General features: G+C 42.5%; 1 protein-coding gene across 1 annotated transcript in view; it reads left to right on the top strand.

Moving 5' to 3' along the window:
* LOC118947552 (adhesion G protein-coupled receptor L3-like) overlaps positions 1-18950 on the top strand; it is a gene marked incomplete at its 5' end in the record, with an annotated part of 51746 nt that extends 32796 nt beyond the window's left edge. The window contains 5 exon segments of the mRNA XM_036972436.1: positions 3625-3807; positions 4336-4429; positions 10054-10194; positions 11987-12004; positions 18268-18950. Coding sequence (XP_036828331.1) covers positions 3625-3807; positions 4336-4429; positions 10054-10194; positions 11987-12004; positions 18268-18920 — 1089 coding nt within the window.
* Between the last annotated feature and the right edge of the window lie 833 nt (positions 18951-19783).

The following is a 19783-nucleotide window of genomic DNA, read 5'->3' as shown; positions in this document are numbered from 1 at the left end:
GATGGAGGACAGACCATAGTGGGTTGGCGGGGGGGGTTAGATGGTTGATAGCTAGAGGAGGAAGAGTGGGATGGAGGACAGACCATAGTGGGTTGGCGGGGGGGGTTAGATGGTTGATAGCTAGAGGAGGAAGAGTGGGATGGAGGACGGACCATAGTGGGTTGGGGGGGGGAGTGGTTAGATGGTTGATAGCTAGAGGAGGAAGAGTGGGATGGAGGACAGACCATAGTGGGTTGGGGGGGGGGGGGTTAGATGGTTGATAGCTAGAGGAGGAAGAGTGGGATGGAGGACAGACCATAGTGGGTTGGGGCGGGGGGGTAGATGGTTGAAAGCTAGAGGAGGAAGAGTGGGATGGAGGACAGACTATAGTGGGTTAGGGGGGGGGTTAGATGGTTGATAGCTAGAGGAGGAAGAGTGGGATGTAGGACAGACCATAGTGGGTTGGGGCGGGGGGGTAGATGGTTGAAAGCTAGAGGAGGAAGAGTGGGATGGAGGACAGACCATAGTGGGTTGGGGGGGGGTTAGATGGTTGATAGCTAGAGGGGGAAGAGTGGGATGGAGGACAGACCATAGTGGGTTGGGGCGGGGGGGGTAGATGGTTGAAAGATAGAGGAGGAAGAGTGGGATGGAGGACAGACCATAGTGGGTTGGGGGGGGGAGTGGTTAGTTGGTTGATAGCTAGAGGAGGAGGAGTGGGATGGAGGACAGACCATAGTGGGTTGGGGGGGGGGTTAGATGGTTGAAAGCTAGAGGAGGAGGAGTGGGATGGAGGACAGACCATAGTGGGTTGGGGGGGGGGGGGGGGGGGTTAGATGGTTGATAGCTAGAGGAGGAAGAGTGGGATGGAGGACAGACTATAGTGGGTTGGGGGGGGGGTTAGATGGTTGATAGCTAGAGGAGGAAGAGTGGGATGGAGGACAGACTATAGTGGGTTAGGTGGGGTATGGGGTTAGATGGTTGATAGCCAGAGGAGGAAGAGTGGGATGGAGGACAGACCATAGTGGGTTGGGGGGGGGGGGGGGTAGGGGGTTAGATGGTTGATAGCTAGAGGAGGAAGAGTGGGATAGAGGACAGACCATAGTGGGTTGGGGGGGGGGGGGTTAGATGGTTGATAGCTAGAGGAGGAGGAGTGGGATGGAGGACAGACCATAGTGGGTTGGGGGGGGGGGGGGTTAGATGGTTGATAGCTAGAGGAGGAAGAGTGGGATGGAGGATGGACCATAGTGGGTAGGCGGGGGGTTAGATGGTTGATAGCTAGAGGAGGAATAGTGGGATGTAGGACAGACCATAGTGGGTTGGGGCGGGGGGGTAGATGGTTGAAAGCTAGAGGAGGAAGAGTGGGATGGAGGACAGACTATAGTGGGTTAGGGGGGGGGTTAGATGGTTGATAGCTAGAGGAGGAAGAGTGGGATGTAGGACAGACCATAGTGGGTTGGGGCGGGGGGGTAGATGGTTGAAAGCTAGAGGAGGAAGAGTGGGATGGAGGACAGACCATAGTGGGTTGGGGGGGGGTTAGATGGTTGATAGCTAGAGGGGGAAGAGTGGGATGGAGGACAGACCATAGTGGGTTGGGGCGGGGGGGGTAGATGGTTGAAAGATAGAGGAGGAAGAGTGGGATGGAGGACAGACCATAGTGGGTTGGGGGGGGGAGTGGTTAGTTGGTTGATAGCTAGAGGAGGAGGAGTGGGATGGAGGACAGACCATAGTGGGTTGGGGGGGGGGGGTTAGATGGTTGAAAGCTAGAGGAGGAGGAGTGGGATGGAGGACAGACCATAGTGGGTTGGGGGGGGGGGGGGGGTTAGATGGTTGATAGCTAGAGGAGGAAGAGTGGGATGGAGGACAGACTATAGTGGGTTGGGGGGGGGGTTAGATGGTTGATAGCTAGAGGAGGAAGAGTGGGATGGAGGACAGACTATAGTGGGTTAGGGGGGGTATGGGGTTAGATGGTTGATAGCCAGAGGAGGAAGAGTGGGATGGAGGACAGACCATAGTGGGTTGGGGGGGGGGGGGGGGGTAGGGGGTTAGATGGTTGATAGCTAGAGGAGGAAGAGTGGGATAGAGGACAGACCATAGTGGGTTGGGGGGGGGGGGTTAGATGGTTGATAGCTAGAGGAGGAGGAGTGGGATGGAGGACAGACCATAGTGGGTTGGGGGGGGGGGGGGGTTAGATGGTTGATAGCTAGAGGAGGAAGAGTGGGATGGAGGATGGACCATAGTGGGTAGGGGGGGGGTTAGATGGTTGATAGCTAGAGGAGGAATAGTGGGATGGAGGACAGACCATAGTGGGTTGGGGGGGGGGGGTTAGATGGTTGATAGCTAGAGGAGGAGGAGTGGGATGGAGGACAGACCATAGTGGGTTGGGGGGGTTAGATGGTTGATAGCTAGAGGAGGAGGAGTGGGATGGAGGACAGACCATAGTGGGTTAGGGGGATTAGATGGTTCTCAACGCCTACATTAATATAGGCAGGCTAACACATCAGAAATAGTAAAATGTGAAATGCCTAAACACCTCCCACACGCTTCACTGTTGACAGAACAGATGATGTGAGATGAATCAACCTGTTAATACTCTGTCTGGCTTTTCACCCACAGACACGCTATTGTTCTAGGTCCACAGGGTGTCTGTGTGTGTGTGTGTGTGTGTGTGTGTGTGTGTGTGTGTGTGTGTGTGTGTGTGTGTGTGTGTGTGTGTGTGTGTGTGTGTGTGTGTGTGTGTGTGTGTGTGTGTGTGTGTGTGTGTGTGTGTCGGGTCATGAGATCAGCTATCTAGGGGAAGACTCATACAATGTTGAGGTTTTCCTTGGCAAAGCCCTCTCAATCTCCCTAGAGACCCTAGAGGCAATGTTCACACACACACACACACACAATCCACCACACACACACACAGCAGTCCAAGTCTACATCTTCCTAACACACTTGTATCCTTCCTAACACACTTGTATCCTTCCTAACACACCTGTATCCTTCCTAACACACCTGTATCCTTCCTAACACACTTGTATCTTTCCTAACATACCTGTATCCTTCCTAACACACCTGTATCCTTCCTAACACACCTGTATCCTTCCTAACACACCTGTTTCCTTCCTAACATACCTGTATCCTTCCTAACACACATGTATCCTTCCTAACACACCTGTTTCCTTCCTAACATACCTATATCCTTCCTAACACACCTGTTTCCTTCCTAACACACCTGTATCCTTCCTAACACACCTGTTTCCCTCCATAACACTGCTGTATCCTTCCTAACACACCTGTATCCTTCCTAACACACATGTATCCTTCCTAACACACCTGTTTCCTTCCTAACATACCTATATCCTTCCTAACACACCTGTTTCCTTCCTAACACACCTGTATCCTTCCTAACACACCTGTTTCCCTCCATAACACTGCTGTATCCTTCCTAACACACCTGTATCCTTCCTAACACACCTGTATCCTTCCTAACACACCTGTATCCTTCCTAACACCTGTATCCTTCCTAACACACCTGTATCCTTCCTAACACACCTGTATCCTTCCTAACACACCTGTATCCTTCCTAACACACCTGTATCCTTCCTAACACACCTGTTTCCCTCCATAACACCGCTGTGTGTCCCTGCCTCCCCTCTCCAGGTGCGTAAGGAGTATGGGAAGTGTTTGCGTTCCCACTGCTGCAGTGGTAAGAGTGTAGAGACCTCCATCTCGTCCTCTGGAAAGAACCACACCACGTCTCGAACCCCAGGGCGATACTCCACGGGGTCGCAGGTCATCTTGCCTGCCTGTACACCTGGACGCTACTCCACAGAAGACTCCCAGGTGAGACCAGGTCCAGCACACCTGTAGGACTAACCTACAGTACAATCAGATTCAGCTTTAACTCTGACTTCTGATTCTAGAAGTCTTGGAATGTTATCTTGGAAAGTCACCTTGGAAAGTCACCTTTTATCCCTGTCTCTCTCTCACTACCTTCCCCCTTCCTTCTCTCCTTCCCTTCATCCCCCTTCCTTCTCTCCCTCCCTCTCCTCTCCTCCCCTCTTCCTTCTCTCCCTCCCTCTCCTTTCCTCCCCTCTTCCCTGCCTCCCCCTTCCTTCTCTCCTTCCCTCTTCTCCCTCCTTCCCTCTCATCCCCTCTTCCCTCCCTCCCTCCCTCCCCCTTCCTTCCCTCCTTCCCTCTCCTCCCCTCTTCTCTCCCTCCCTCCCTCCCCCCCTCCTTCTCTCCTTCCCTCTCCTCCCCTCTTCCCTCCCTCCCCCTTCCTTCTCCCCCTCCCTCCCTCCCTCCCCCTTCCTTCTCTCCCTCCCCCATTCATCCCTCCCTCCCTCGCTCCCCCATTCATCCCTCCATCAGAGTCGTATCAGGAGGATGTGGAACGATACAGTGAGGAAACAGGAGTCATCCTTTATGACAGGAGACATCAACAGCTCAGCCACACTCAACAGAGGTAACCAAGGATACTACTACCTATTCAGTATGACAATAATACTGTTATTTATAATGCGCTGACAGAGTAAAGAGAAGTTTATATAAGTTTATATAAGTTCCTGTTAATGCAATCGTTAGCCCACTGCTGATGTCACTTCCTCTATGAAGGACAGAAGAGAGGAAGTCTTTGACATGGCCCCCTACACTAAGACTGGCCCACTACACTAAGACTGGCCAACTGCACTAAGACTGGCCCACTACACTAAGACTGGCCCACTACACTAAGACTGGCCCACTACACTAAGACTGGCCCACTAAGTGTATGAAGACTGGCCCACTACACTAAGACTGGCCCACTGCACTAAGACTGGCCCACTGCACTAAGACTGGCCCACTGCACTAAGACTGGCCCAGTACACTAAGACTGGCCCAGTACACTAAGACTGGCCCACTACACTAAGACTGGCCCACTGCACTAAGACTGGCCCACTACACTAAGACTGGCCCACTACACTAAGACTGGCCCACTAAGTGTGTGAAGACTGGCCCACTACACTAAGACTGGTCCACTACACTAAGACTGGCCCACTACACTAAGACTGGCCCACTAAGTGTGTGAAGACTGGCCCACTACACTAAGACTGGCCCACTACACTAAGACTGGCCCACTAAGTGTGTGAAGACTGGCCCACTACACTAAGACTGGTCCACTAGACTAAGACTGGCCCACTACACTAAGACTGGCCCACTAAGTGTGTGAAGACTGGCCCACTACAGTAAGACTGGCCCACTACACTAAGACTGGTCCACTGCACTAAGACTAGCCCAGTACACTAAGACTGGCCAACTACAGTAAGACTGGCCCACTACACTAAGACTGGCCCACTACAGTAAGACTGGCCCACTACACTAAGACTGGCCCACTAAGTGTGTGAAGACTGGCCCACTACAGTAAGACTGGCCCACTACACTAAGACTGGCCTACTGCACTAAGACTGGCCCAGTACACTAAGACTGGCCACTGCACTAAGACTGGCCACTGCACTAAGACTGGCCCAGTACACTAAGACTGGTCCACTACACTAAGACTGGCCACTGCACTAAGACTGGCCCACTACACTAAGACTGGTCCACTACACTAAGACTGGCCCACTGCACTAAGACTGGCCCACTATGCCCTATAACTGGAGCAGATGGCTAGTTATTCCAGTTATTTATTCCCTAAACTGGAGCAGATGGCTAGTAATTCCAGTTATTTATTCCCTATAACTGGAGCAGATGGCTAGTTATTCCAGTTATTTATTCCCTATAACTGGGGCAGATGGCTAGTTATTCCAGTTATTTATTCCATGTGACTGGAGCAGATGGCTAGTTATTCCAGTTATTTATTCCCTATAACTGGGGCAGATGGCTAGTTATTCCAGTTATTTATTCCCTTTAACTGGAGCAGATGGCTAGTTATTCCAGTTATTTATTCCCTGTAACTGGAGCAGATGGCTAGTTATTCCAGTTATTTATTCCCTATAACTGGGGCAGATGGCTAGTTATTCCAGTTATTTATTCCATGTGACTGGAGCAGATGGCTAGTTATTCCAGTTATTTATTCCCTATAACTGGGGCAGATGGCTAGTTATTCCAGTTATTTATTCTCTGTAACTGGAGCAGATGGCTAGTTATTCCAGTTATTTATTCCCTATAACTGGGGCAGATGGCTAGTTATTCCAGTTATTTATTCCATGTGACTGGAGCAGATGGCTAGTTATTCCAGTTATTTATTCCCTATAACTGGGGCAGATGGCTAGTTATTCCAGTTATTTATTCCCAATAACTGGAGCAGATGGCTAGTTATTCCAGTTATTTATTCCCTCTAACTGGAGCAGATGGCTAGTTATTCCAGTTATTTATTCCCTATAACTGGAGCAGATGGCTAGTTATTCCAGTTATTTATTCCCTATAACTGGGGCAGATGGCTAGTTATTCCAGTTATTTATTCCCTATAACTGGGGCAGATGGCTAGTTATTCCAGTTATTTATTCCATGTGACTGGAGCAGATGGCTAGTTATTCCAGTTATTTATTCCCTATAACTGGGGCAGATGTCTAGTTATTCCAGTTATTTATTCCCTTTAACTGGAGCAGATGGCTAGTTATTCCAGTTATTTATTCCCTCTAACTGGAGCAGATGGCTAGTTACTCCAGTTATTTATTCCATGTGACTGGAGCAGATGACTAGTTATTCCAGTTATTTATTCCCTATAACTGGGGCAGATGGCTAGTTATTCCAGTTATTTATTCCATGTGACTGGATCAGATGGCTAGTTATTCCAGTTATTTATTCCCTATAACTGGGGCAGATGGCTAGTTATTCCAGTTATTTATTCCATGTGACTGTATAATGGAGCACCAGTGCTACCTATTGAAACAGATGACTCTTCATCTTATTCCTCCTAGTCTGACCAGTCTAACCAGTCTAACCAGTCTGACCAGTCTAACCAGTCTGACCTGTCTAACCAGTCTGACCAGTCCAACCAGTCTGACCAGTCTGACCAGTCTAACCAGTCTGACCAGTCTGACCAGTCTAACCAGTCTGACCAGTCTAACCAGTCTGACCAGTCTGACCAGTCTGACCAGTCTGACTAGTCTAACCAGTCTGACCTGTCTAATCAGTCTGACCAGTCTGACCAGTCTGACCTGTCTAACCAGTCTGACCAGTCTAACCAGTCTGACCTGTCTAACCAGTCTGACCAGTCTGACCTGTCTAACCAGTCTGACCTGTCTGACCAGTCTGACCTGTCTAACCAGTCTGACCAGTCTGACCAGTCTGACTAGTCTAACCAGTCTGACCTGTCTAACCAGTCTGACCAGTCTGACCAGTCTGACCTGTCTAACCAGTCTGACCTGTCTGACCAGTCTTACTAGTCTAACCAGTCTGACCAGTCTAACCAGTCTGACCAGTCTAACCAGTCTGACCAGACTGACCAGTCTAACCAGTCTGACCAGTCTAACCTGTCTGACCAGTCTGACCAGTCTAACCAGTCTGACCAGTCTAACCAGTCTGACCTCTCCAACCAGTCTGACCAGTCTAACCAGTCTGACCTCTCCAACCAGACTGACCAGTCTGACCAGTCTGACCAGTCTGACTAGTCTAACCAGTCTGACCTGTCTAACCAGTCTGACCAGTCTGACCAGTCTGACCTCTCCAACCAGTCTGACCAGTCTTACCAGTCTGACCAGTCTGACCAGTGGTCTTTCTATATTTGTTTTGTATCTATATCTGTGTTTTTACATGTACATTGATTGATTGATTGATTGATTGATTGATCTTTAAGCTACAACAAAATATAAATAACATATATTTTTCCAAACGAATCCAATCGGTTACGGCTTCAAACACACCGACGGCGTCATGACATTCATGTCCAATGCGACGCTGCGTTCGCCTCCTCGCAGTGCGTTCGCCGCCTCGCAGTGCGTTCGCCGCCTCGCAGTGCGTTCGCCGCCTCGCAGTGCGTTCGCCGCCTCGCAGTGCCTTCGCCTCGCAGTGCGTTTCGCCTCGCAGTGCCTTCGCCTCGCAGTGCGTTTCGCCTCGCAGTGCGTTCGCCGCCTCGCAGTGCGTTCGCCGCCTCGCAGTGCCTTCGCCTCGCAGTGTGTTTCGCCTCGCAGTGCCTTCGCCTCGCAGTGCGTTTCGCCTCGCAGTGCCTTCGCCTCGCAGTGCGTTTCGCCTCGCAGTGCCTTCGCCTCGCAGTGCGTTTCGCCTCGCAGTGCGTTTCGCCTCGCAGTCCGTTTCGCCTCGCAGTGCCTTTGCCTCGCAGTGCGTTTCGCCTCGCAGTGCGTTTCGCCTCGCAGTGCCTTCGCCTCGCAGTGCGTTTTGCCTCGCAGTGCCTTCGCCTCGCAGTGCGTTTCGCCTCGCAGTGCGTTTCGCCTCGCAGTGCCTTTGCCTCGCAGTGCGTTTCGCCTCGCAGTGCGTTCGCCTCGCAGTGCGTTCGCCTCGCAGTGCGTTCGGTGGGTTGTGTACCGTGTACTGTGTGTTCCAGCCCTGACAGTCATTATGAATGCAGGATATTGGGATATTTCCTAACTCTGGCTGGGTTCAGTCATTATGAAAGCAGGATATTGGAATATTTGCTAACCCTGGCTGGGTTCAGTCATTATGAAAGCAGGATATTGGGATATTTCCTAACCCTGGCTGGGTTCAGTCATTATGAAAGCAGGATATTGGGATATTTCCTAACCCTGGCTGGGATTCAGTCATTATGAAAGCAGGATATTGGGATATTTCCTAACTCTGGCTGGGTTCAGTCATTATGAAAGCAGGATATTGGAATATTTGCTAACCCTGGCTGGGTTCAGTCATTATGAAAGCAGGATATTGGGATATTTCCTAACCCTGGCTGGGTTCAGTCATTATGAAAGCAGGATATTGGGATATTTCCTAACCCTGGCTGGGATTCAGTCATTATGAAAGCAGGATATTGGGATATTTCCTAACTCTGGCTGGGTTCAGTCATTATGAAAGCAGGATATTGGGATATTTCCTAACCCTGGCTGGGTTCAGTCATTATGAATGCAGGATATTGGGATATTTCCTAACTCTGGCTGGGATTCCAATAGGAATTACAAGTCACTCTGTGATTCAGCATAATGTGACATGCAGGTAGGGTTGCAAATTATCCTGTAACTTTCCCACATTTCACAGTTTTACCAGAAATCCTGTTTGGAAAATTCAGAGTAACGGGAGGGAATAAGCAGGAAATCCTTGGGAAATGTACCATAACAATCCTACTTGCCGGACCTGATGTGTCCCGTAAACCATGAGTTTGAGACCACTATATTATGGTGTTAGCTAGGCCTCAAAACAACGTCTTATGAGATACATTATGTAATGTAACGGCATCTCAGTGCTAGAGGCGTCACTACAGTACCTGGTTCGAATCCAGGCTGTATCACAACCGGCCGTGATTGGGAGTCCCATAGAGCGGCGCACAATTGGCCCACCGCCGTCCGGGTTTGGCCCTGGGGTAGGCCGTCATTGTAAATAATAATTTGTTCTTAACCGACTTGCCTAGTTAAATAAAAGTTAAATAAAATAAAATAAAACGTAAGAGTTTAAGACAATACCTAGGATCTAACTTGGTGAAGGTCACAGGACTGAACATGAACAAATGCAAAGACCATGTCTCTGACTAACACATACAGTCATGGGTGGTTACTCTACAATTCACTAGAGAAAGGCTGCAGGAATGACTGGCAAGCTTATGTCTGTCTGGGGTGTTCACTTCAACTGTGTTTGCCTGATTGATTTACATGTCTTCTCTGTCTCTTCCTTTCATGCTCTCTCTCACACCCACTCTATCACTACACTCCTCTCTTTCTCTCTCTGTCTCTCTCTTTCTCTGTCTCTCTCTGTCTCTCTCTCTCTCTCTGTCTCTCTGTCTCTCTGTCTCTGTCTCTCTGTCTCTCTGTCTCTCTCTCTCTCTGTCTCTCTCTCTCTCTCTCTGTCTCTCTGTCGCTCTCTCTCCCTCTCTTTCTCTCTCTGTCTCTCTCTGTCTCTCTCTCTCTCTGTCTCTCTCTCTCTCTGTCTCTCTCTCTCTCTCTCTGTCTCTCTGTCTCTCTCTCTCTCTGTCTCTCTCTCTGCCTCCACTAGGAGCGATGGCTAATCATCTGTTAACTAATACTCTCCTTCATCCCCATGGTTCTAACCATCGTTATAACTCTCTGCTGGGGGACACCAACCACCAAGCAGTCTGTAACAACCCCAACGTGGCTGGCATGTACAACACACAAGGTGTGACACACACATTCCTATGTATAACCTATGATCCCTATTTCCCACTTCATTTTAATGATTGTTCTTTTTGTGAAGAAGTTTGATCACTTTTGATCACTTCCTGCACTTTATTGTTTGGAGTTATTGTTTCACTGGACTTGCAAATGATCACATTCTTATTGACCCTTGACCCCTGGACTGTGCAAATGCATTTCACTTTTCACATTTTTTTTTTTACAAATATATAATTGATTTTGATGGGTCCTTGATTCTAAAAATGGCCGCCACTGCTCATGATTCTGTCTGCATGCCTGTGAAAATGACTCCCAGATGAGACCAACCAATCATGGTGTGAGACATCACCGGCCTGTCCCATTGGTCATTGGTCTCAAAACACATACGTTTTAACTTAAGTTATTTAGTTCACCTTTTAGATTTATGACCTAAACGTGTAAGTTATCAGTCTCAGATTCAACATACACATTAACGAATCATCTGGGATCTATGAGTGCTTGTGCTGTTTGGTGGGATTCTCTGTCTGTTTTATGAGCTATGAATGCTCTATGAATGCTCTATGAGTAGTTTATGAATGCTCTATGAATGCTCAATGAGTGCTCTTTGAGTGCTCTTTGAGTGCTCTATGAATGCTCTATGAGTGCTCTATGAATGCTCTATGAATGCTCTATGAGTGCTCTATGAATACTTTATGAATGCTATATGGGTGCTCTATGAGTGCTCTATGAATGCTCAATGAGTGCTCGATGAATGCTCTATGAGTGCTCTATGAAGGCTATATGAGCGCTCTATGAATGCTATATGAGCGCTCTATGAATGCTCTATGAGTGCTCTATGAGTGCTCTATGAATGCTCTATGAATGCTCTATGAATGCTATATGAATGCTATATGAGCGCTCTATGAATGCTCTATGAGTGCTCTATGAGTGCTCTATGAATACTTTATGAATGCTCTATGAATGCTTTATGAGTGCTCTATGAATGCTCTATGAGTGCTCTTTGAGTGCTCTATGAATGCTCTATGAATGCTCTATGAGTGCTCTTTGAATGCTCTATGAATGCTCTATGAGTGCTCTATGAATACTTTATGAATGCTCTATGAATGCTTTATGAGTGCTCTATGAATGCTATATGAGTGCTCTATGAATGCTCTATGAATGCTCAATGAGTGCTCTATGAATGCTCTATGAGAGCTCTATGAATGCTATATGAGCACTCTATGAATGCTATATGAGCGCTCTATGAGTGCTCTATGAATGCTCTATGAGTGCTCTATGAATGCTCTATGAATGCTCTATGAGTGCTCTATGAATGCTATATGAGCGCTCTATGAATGCTCTATGAGTGCTCTATGAGTGCTCTATGAGTGCTCTATGAGTGCTCTATGAGTGCTCTATGAATGCTCTATGAATGCTCTACGAATGCTCTACGAATGCTCTGTGTGTTTTGTGTTGTTGTGTTATGCTTTTCGTCTGGTAAAGGTTTTTGCGCTTGCTGTATTGCATCATCTGTTTTCAGCGTTTTACGTGGGTTCTGTTCATTTGTGTTGTTAGTATGTGACAGTGTTGTACTGTGGGAGAAGTTGGATTGATCCTGAAGACAGACCATGTGAACCGTTCAGTTTGTAACCAAACACAGTAGACTGGGTGCTGAAGACGAGGCCTACTACTAAACACGATACCATTCCTTGTGTGTTTAGTCCTTTCTCCATACACACTGTTTTTGTATCTATCTGTGTCTGTCTTTACTCACGGTTTTGTGTTTCTCTCTGTTTCTCTCTCACGCTGTCCAATAGCCCCCTACAGAGACACAAGTAATCACCTTTACTACACCGAACATCTGATATCAACCTACCACTATGGATGTCAAATACGCTTACAAATACCTAGCTATTTACTACACCGAACAATATTTACTATACCGAATAATATTTACTATACCGAACAATATTTACTATACCGAACAATATTTACTACACCGAACAATATTTACTATACCAAACAATATTTACTATACCGAACAATATTTACTACACCGAACAATATTTACTATACAGAACAATATTTACTATACCAAACAATATTTACTATACCGAACAATACCGAACAATATTTACTATACCGAACAATATTTACTATACCGAACAATATTTACTATACCGAACAATATTTACTATACCAAACAATATTTACTATACCGAACAATACCGAACAATATTTACTACACCGAACAATATTTACTACACCGAACAATATTTACTATACCGAACAATATTTACTACACCGAACAATATGTACTATACCAAACAATATTTACTACACCGAACAATATTTACTATACCGAACAATATTTATTATACCGAACAATATTTACTATACCGAACAATATTTACTATACCGAACAATATTTACTATACCGAACAATATTTACTACACCGAACAATATTTACTATACCGAACAATATTTACTATACCGAACAATATTTACTATACCGAACAATACCGAACAATATTTACTACACCGAACAATATTTACTATGCCGAACAATATTTACTATACCGAACAATACCGAACAATATTTACTACACCGAACAATATTTACTATACCGAACAATATTTACTATACCGAACAATATTTACTATACCGAACAATATTTACTACACCGAACAATATTTACTATACCAAACAATATTTACTATACCGAACAATATTTACTACACCGAACAATATTTACTATACAGAACAATATTTACTATACCAAACAATATTTACTGTACCGAACAATATTTACTACACCAAACAATATTTACTATACAGAACAATATTTACTATACCAAACAATATTTCCTATACCGAACAATACCGAACAATATTTACTATACCGAACAATATTTACTATACCGAACAATATTTACTATACCGAACAATATTTACTATACCAAACAATATTTACTATACCGAACAATACCGAACAATATTTACTACACCGAACAATATTTACTACACCGAACAATATTTACTATACCGAACAATATTTACTACACCGAACAATATTTACTATACCAAACAATATTTACTACACCGAACAATATTTACTATACCAAACAATATTTATTATACCGAACAATATTTACTATACCGAACAATATTTACTATACCGAACAATATTTACTATACCGAACAATATTTACTACACCGAACAATATTTACTATACCGAACAATATTTACTATACCGAACAATATTTACTATACCGAACAATATTTACTATACCGAACAATATTTACTACACCGAACAATATTTACTATACCGAACAATATTTACTACACCGAACAATATTTACTATACCGAACAATATTTACTATACCGAACAATATTTACTATACCGAACAATACCGAACAATATTTACTACACCGAACAATATTTACTATACCGAACAATATTTACTATACCGAACAATACCGAACAATATTTACTACACCGAACAATATTTACTATACCGAACAATATTTACTATACCGAACAATATTTACTATACCGAACAATATTTACTACACCGAACAATATTTACTATACCGAACAATATTTACCATACCGTACAATATTTACTATACCGAACAATATTTACTACTATACCGAACAATATTTACTATACCGAACAATATTTACTATACCGAACAATACCGAACAATATTTACCACACCGAACAATATTTACTATACCAAACAATATTTACTATACCGAACAATATTTACTACACCGAACAATATTTACTATACCGAACAATATTTACTATACCGAACAATATTTACTATACCAAACAATATTTACTATACCGAACAATACCGAACAATATTTACTACACCGAACAATATTTACTACACCGAACAATATTTACTATACCGAACAATATTTACTACACCGAACAATATTTACTATACCAAACAATATTTACTACACCGAACAATATTTACTATACCGAACAATATTTATTATACCGAACAATATTTACTATACCGAACAATATTTACTATACCGAACAATATTTACTATACCGAACAATATTTACTATACCGAACAATATTTACTATACCGAACAATATTTACTATACCGAACAATATTTACTACACCGAACAATATTTACTATACCGAACAATATTTACTATACCGAACAATATTTACTATACCGAACAATATTTACTATACCGAACAATATTTACTACACCGAACAATATTTACTATACCGAACAATATTTACTATACCGAACAATATTTACTACACCGAACAATATTTACTATACCGAACAATATTTACTATACCGAACAATATTTACTATACCGAACAATATTTACTACACCGAACAATATTTACTATACCGAACAATATTTACTATACCGAACAATATTTACTATACCGAACAATACCGAACAATATTTACCACACCGAACAATATTTACTATACCAAACAATATTTACTATACCGAACAATACCGAACAATATTTACTACACCGAACAATATTTACTATACCGAACAATATTTACTATACCGAACAATATTTACTACACCAAACAATATTTACTATACCGAACAATATTTACTACACCGAACAATATTTACTACACCGAACAATATTTACTATACCGAACAATATTTACTATACCGAACAATATTTACTACACCGAACAATACCGAACAATATTTACTATACCGAACAATATTTACTATACCGAACAATATTTACTACACCGAACAATACCGAACAATATTTACTATACCGAACAATATTTACTATACCGAACAATATTTACTACACCGAACAATATTTACTACACCGAACAATATTTACTATACCGAACAATATTTACTATACCGAACAATATTTACTATACCGAACAATATTTACTATACCGAACAATATTTACTATACAGAACAATATTTACTATACAGAACAATATTTACTATACCGAACAATATTTACTACACCGAACAATATTTACTATACCGAACAATATTTACTACACCGAACAATATTTACTACTATACAGAACAATATTTACTACACCGAACAATATTTACTATACCGAACAATATTTACTATACCGAACAATATTTACTATACAGAACAATATTTACTATACAGAACAATATTTACTATACCGAACAATATTTACTATACCGAACAATATTTACTATACAGAACAATATTTACTATACAGAACAATATTTACTATACCGAACAATATTTACTATACCGAACAATATTTACTATACCGAACAATATTTACTATACCGAACAATATTTACTACACCGAACAATATTTACTATACCGAACAATATTTACTATACCGAACAATATTTACTATACCGAACAATACCGAACAATATTTACTACACCGAACAATATTTACTATACCGAACAATATTTACTATACCGAACAATACCGAACAATATTTACTACACCGAACAATATTTACTACACCGAACAATATTTACTATACCGAACAATATTTACCATACCGTACAATATTTACTATACCGAACAATATTTACTATACCGAACAATATTTACTATACCGAACAATATTTACTATACCGAACAATATTTACTACACCGAACAATATTTACTATACCGAACAATATTTACCATACCGTACAATATTTACTATACCGAACAATATTTACTATACCGAACAATATTTACTATACCGAACAATATTTACTATACCGAACAATATTTACTATACCGAACAATACCGAACAATATTTACCACACCGAACAATATTTACTATACCAAACAATATTTACTATACCGAACAATATTTACTACACCGAACAATATTTACTATACCGAACAATATTTACTATACCGAACAATATTTACTATACCAAACAATATTTACTATACCGAACAATACCGAACAATATTTACTACACCGAACAATATTTACTACACCGAACAATATTTACTATACCGAACAATATTTACTACACCGAACAATATTTACTATACCAAACAATATTTACTACACCGAACAATATTTACTATACCGAACAATATTTATTATACCGAACAATATTTACTATACCGAACAATATTTACTATACCGAACAATATTTACTATACCGAACAATATTTACTATACCGAACAATATTTACTATACCGAACAATATTTACTATACCGAACAATATTTACTACACCGAACAATATTTACTATACCGAACAATATTTACTATACCGAACAATATTTACTATACCGAACAATATTTACTACTCCGAACAATATTTACTATACCGAACAATATTTACTATACCGAACAATATTTACTACACCAAACAATATTTACTATACCGAACAATATTTACTATACCGAACAATATTTACTATACCGAACAATATTTACTACACCGAACAATATTTACTATACCGAACAATATTTACCATACCGTACAATATTTACTATACCGAACAATATTTACTATACCGAACAATATTTACTATACCGAACAATACCGAACAATATTTACCACACCGAACAATATTTACTATACCAAACAATATTTACTATACCGAACAATACCGAACAATATTTACTACACCGAACAATATTTACTATACCGAACAATATTTACTATACCGAACAATATTTACTACACCAAACAATATTTACTATACCGAACAATATTTACTACACCGAACAATATTTACTACACCGAACAATATTTACTATACCGAACAATATTTACTACACCGAACAATACCGAACAATATTTACTATACCGAACAATATTTACTATACCGAACAATATTTACTACACCGAACAATACCGAACAATATTTACTATACCGAACAATATTTACTATACCGAACAATATTTACTACACCGAACAATATTTACTACACCGAACAATATTTACTATACCGAACAATATTTACTATACCGAACAATATTTACTATACCGAACAATATTTACTATACCGAACAATATTTACTATACAGAACAATATTTACTATACAGAACAATATTTACTATACCGAACAATATTTACTACACCGAACAATATTTACTATACCGAACAATATTTACTACACCGAACAATATTTACTACTATACAGAACAATATTTACTACACCGAACAATATTTACTATACCGAACAATATTTACTATACCGAACAATATTTACTACACCGAACAATATTTACTATACCGAACAATACCGAACAATATTTACTATACCGAACAATATTTACTATACCGAACAATATTTACTACACCGAACAATATTTACTATACCGAACAATATTTACTATACCGAACAATATTTACTATACCGAACAATATTTACTATACCGAACAATATTTACTACACCAAACAATATTTACTATACCGAACAATATTTACTATACCGAACAATATTTACTATACCGAACAATATTTACTACACCGAACAATATTTACTACTATACAGAACAATATTTACTACACCGAACAATATTTACTATACCGAACAATATTTACTATACAGAACAATATTTGCTATACAGAACAATATTTACTATACCGAACAATATTTACTATACCGAACAATATTTACTATACAGAACAATATTTACTATACCGAACAATATTTACTATACCGAACAATATTTACTATACCGAACAATATTTACTATACCGAACAATACCGAACAATATTTACTACACCGAACAATATTTACTATAGAGAACAATATTTACTATACCGAACAATATTTACTATACCGAACAATATTTACTATACCGAACAATATTTACTATACCGAACAATATTTACTATACCGAACAATATTTACTACACCGAACAATATTTACTATACCGAACAATACCGAACAATATTTACTATACCGAACAATACCGAACAATATTTACTATACCGAACAATACCGAACAATATTTACTATACCGAACAATATTTACTATACCGAACAATACCGAACAATAGACAATTTAAACTATTTAGCGTTTTATTGCTTAACTTTGTTTCTTCTAATAATTGCGTTTGTTTACCGTTTTCCACAGAGGGAATCCTAAACAACGCGCGAGACACCGGCGTCATGGATACGCTCCCTCTCAACGGTAACCACGGCAACAACTACAGCGCGGCGAGCGGCGACTACCTCGGCGACGGCGTCCAGATTCTGGAACGAGGCGGCGGCGTCGGCGGTTACAGTACCTACGGCAACCACAAGGAGACGACGACGACGTTAGAAAAGCAGATCCTCAGAGAGTTAACGTCCAACTACGCCCCTTCCTACTTGAACAACCACCAACGCTCGGCGACCACCGAACGCAACCACAACCTGATGAACAAGATGGTCAACGTCGGTAATGGCACCGGCAACGCGGGCGTCCTGGTCGGTAACGGCAGTAACGGAATCGGAATTGGTGGCGTAGTCGGCGGCGGGAGTAACCGTGACTACGACTTGAGTAACGACGGCGTCGACGTTAGTCACATGGTGCTGGATAACCCCAACGCTGCCTTCCCATTGGATGAGAATTTGGGATTGGAGATTATAAGGGAGGAGTCGAACGCCCCCCCTCCTCCCGCCCCGCCCTCTGCCTCCCCCGGACAGCCTCCCCCACCCTCACCCTCCTCCCCCGCCCCCCCCATAACTTCTCCCACCCCCGGCGCATCCCCCAGGAGACCAGCGAGAGCTTCTTCCCCCTCCTGACCAACGAGCAGACGGACGAGACACCGCAGTCACCCAATCACAGAAACTCTCTGTACACCTCCATGCCCGTGTTAACGGATCTACCGGACGGCCACGGTAGTCACGGGCAGATGAACGGGTTAGCGGACGGCGAGATGGACGACAGCGGGGAGATTCAGGCCGGTACCAGCAGCACCGGGAGCGGACCGGGGCCGGAGGCGGATGATGTTTACTATAAGAGCATGCCAAACCTGGGGTCCAGGAACCACCTCCACCAGCTCCACCATTACTACCAGATGGGGCGGGGGGGCAGCGACGGCTACATGGTACCTGTCAACAAGGAGGATTCTGATTCGTCGCCCGAGGAGCCCCTGACCCCCGTTGACCCCTCCCAACTGGTCACGAGCCTATAGACCAATGAGAAGACTCTAAACCCCTTATTTTCCGGGTCCCACCTTCTTTTTTAGTCCCGCCTCCCAGAATAGTTATATGTTGATGATTGATTGACAGTTGGCGCTGACCAATGAAGGCCTGGTTGAACGCACTCGCTTCCTGATTCTTTCCTGTGGTTAGTGACAATAGGGATGATACTGAGCTATCATTGGCCGGAAGGGAGATGAGAGAGGGATTCGATTGGATAGAGATGGATTGTATTTAGACCAGAACGAACTAAACTGGGTGGCTCGAAACAGAGGAGGTTTTTTTTTGTGAATATTCTTCAGGAATGGAAATATGAAGTAGTTCCTGAAGGAGGGAAGGATCTGTCAGGCCACCTGTCTTGATAGACGTTCCTTGGGTCGTAGCCCAGACACATCCTACCATGGACCTGTAGCAGATCCTAGCTGAGTCTTTTTTCACTGTCAAAAACCCATCAGACTGCTCTT

Source organism: Oncorhynchus mykiss, unplaced genomic scaffold (genome assembly GCF_013265735.2).
Source record: "Oncorhynchus mykiss isolate Arlee unplaced genomic scaffold, USDA_OmykA_1.1 un_scaffold_161, whole genome shotgun sequence".
Classification (NCBI taxonomy): Eukaryota; Metazoa; Chordata; class Actinopteri; order Salmoniformes; family Salmonidae; genus Oncorhynchus; species Oncorhynchus mykiss.
The sequence above is the reverse complement of the archived record's forward strand: the minus strand, read 5'-3'. Positions and strand labels throughout refer to the sequence as shown.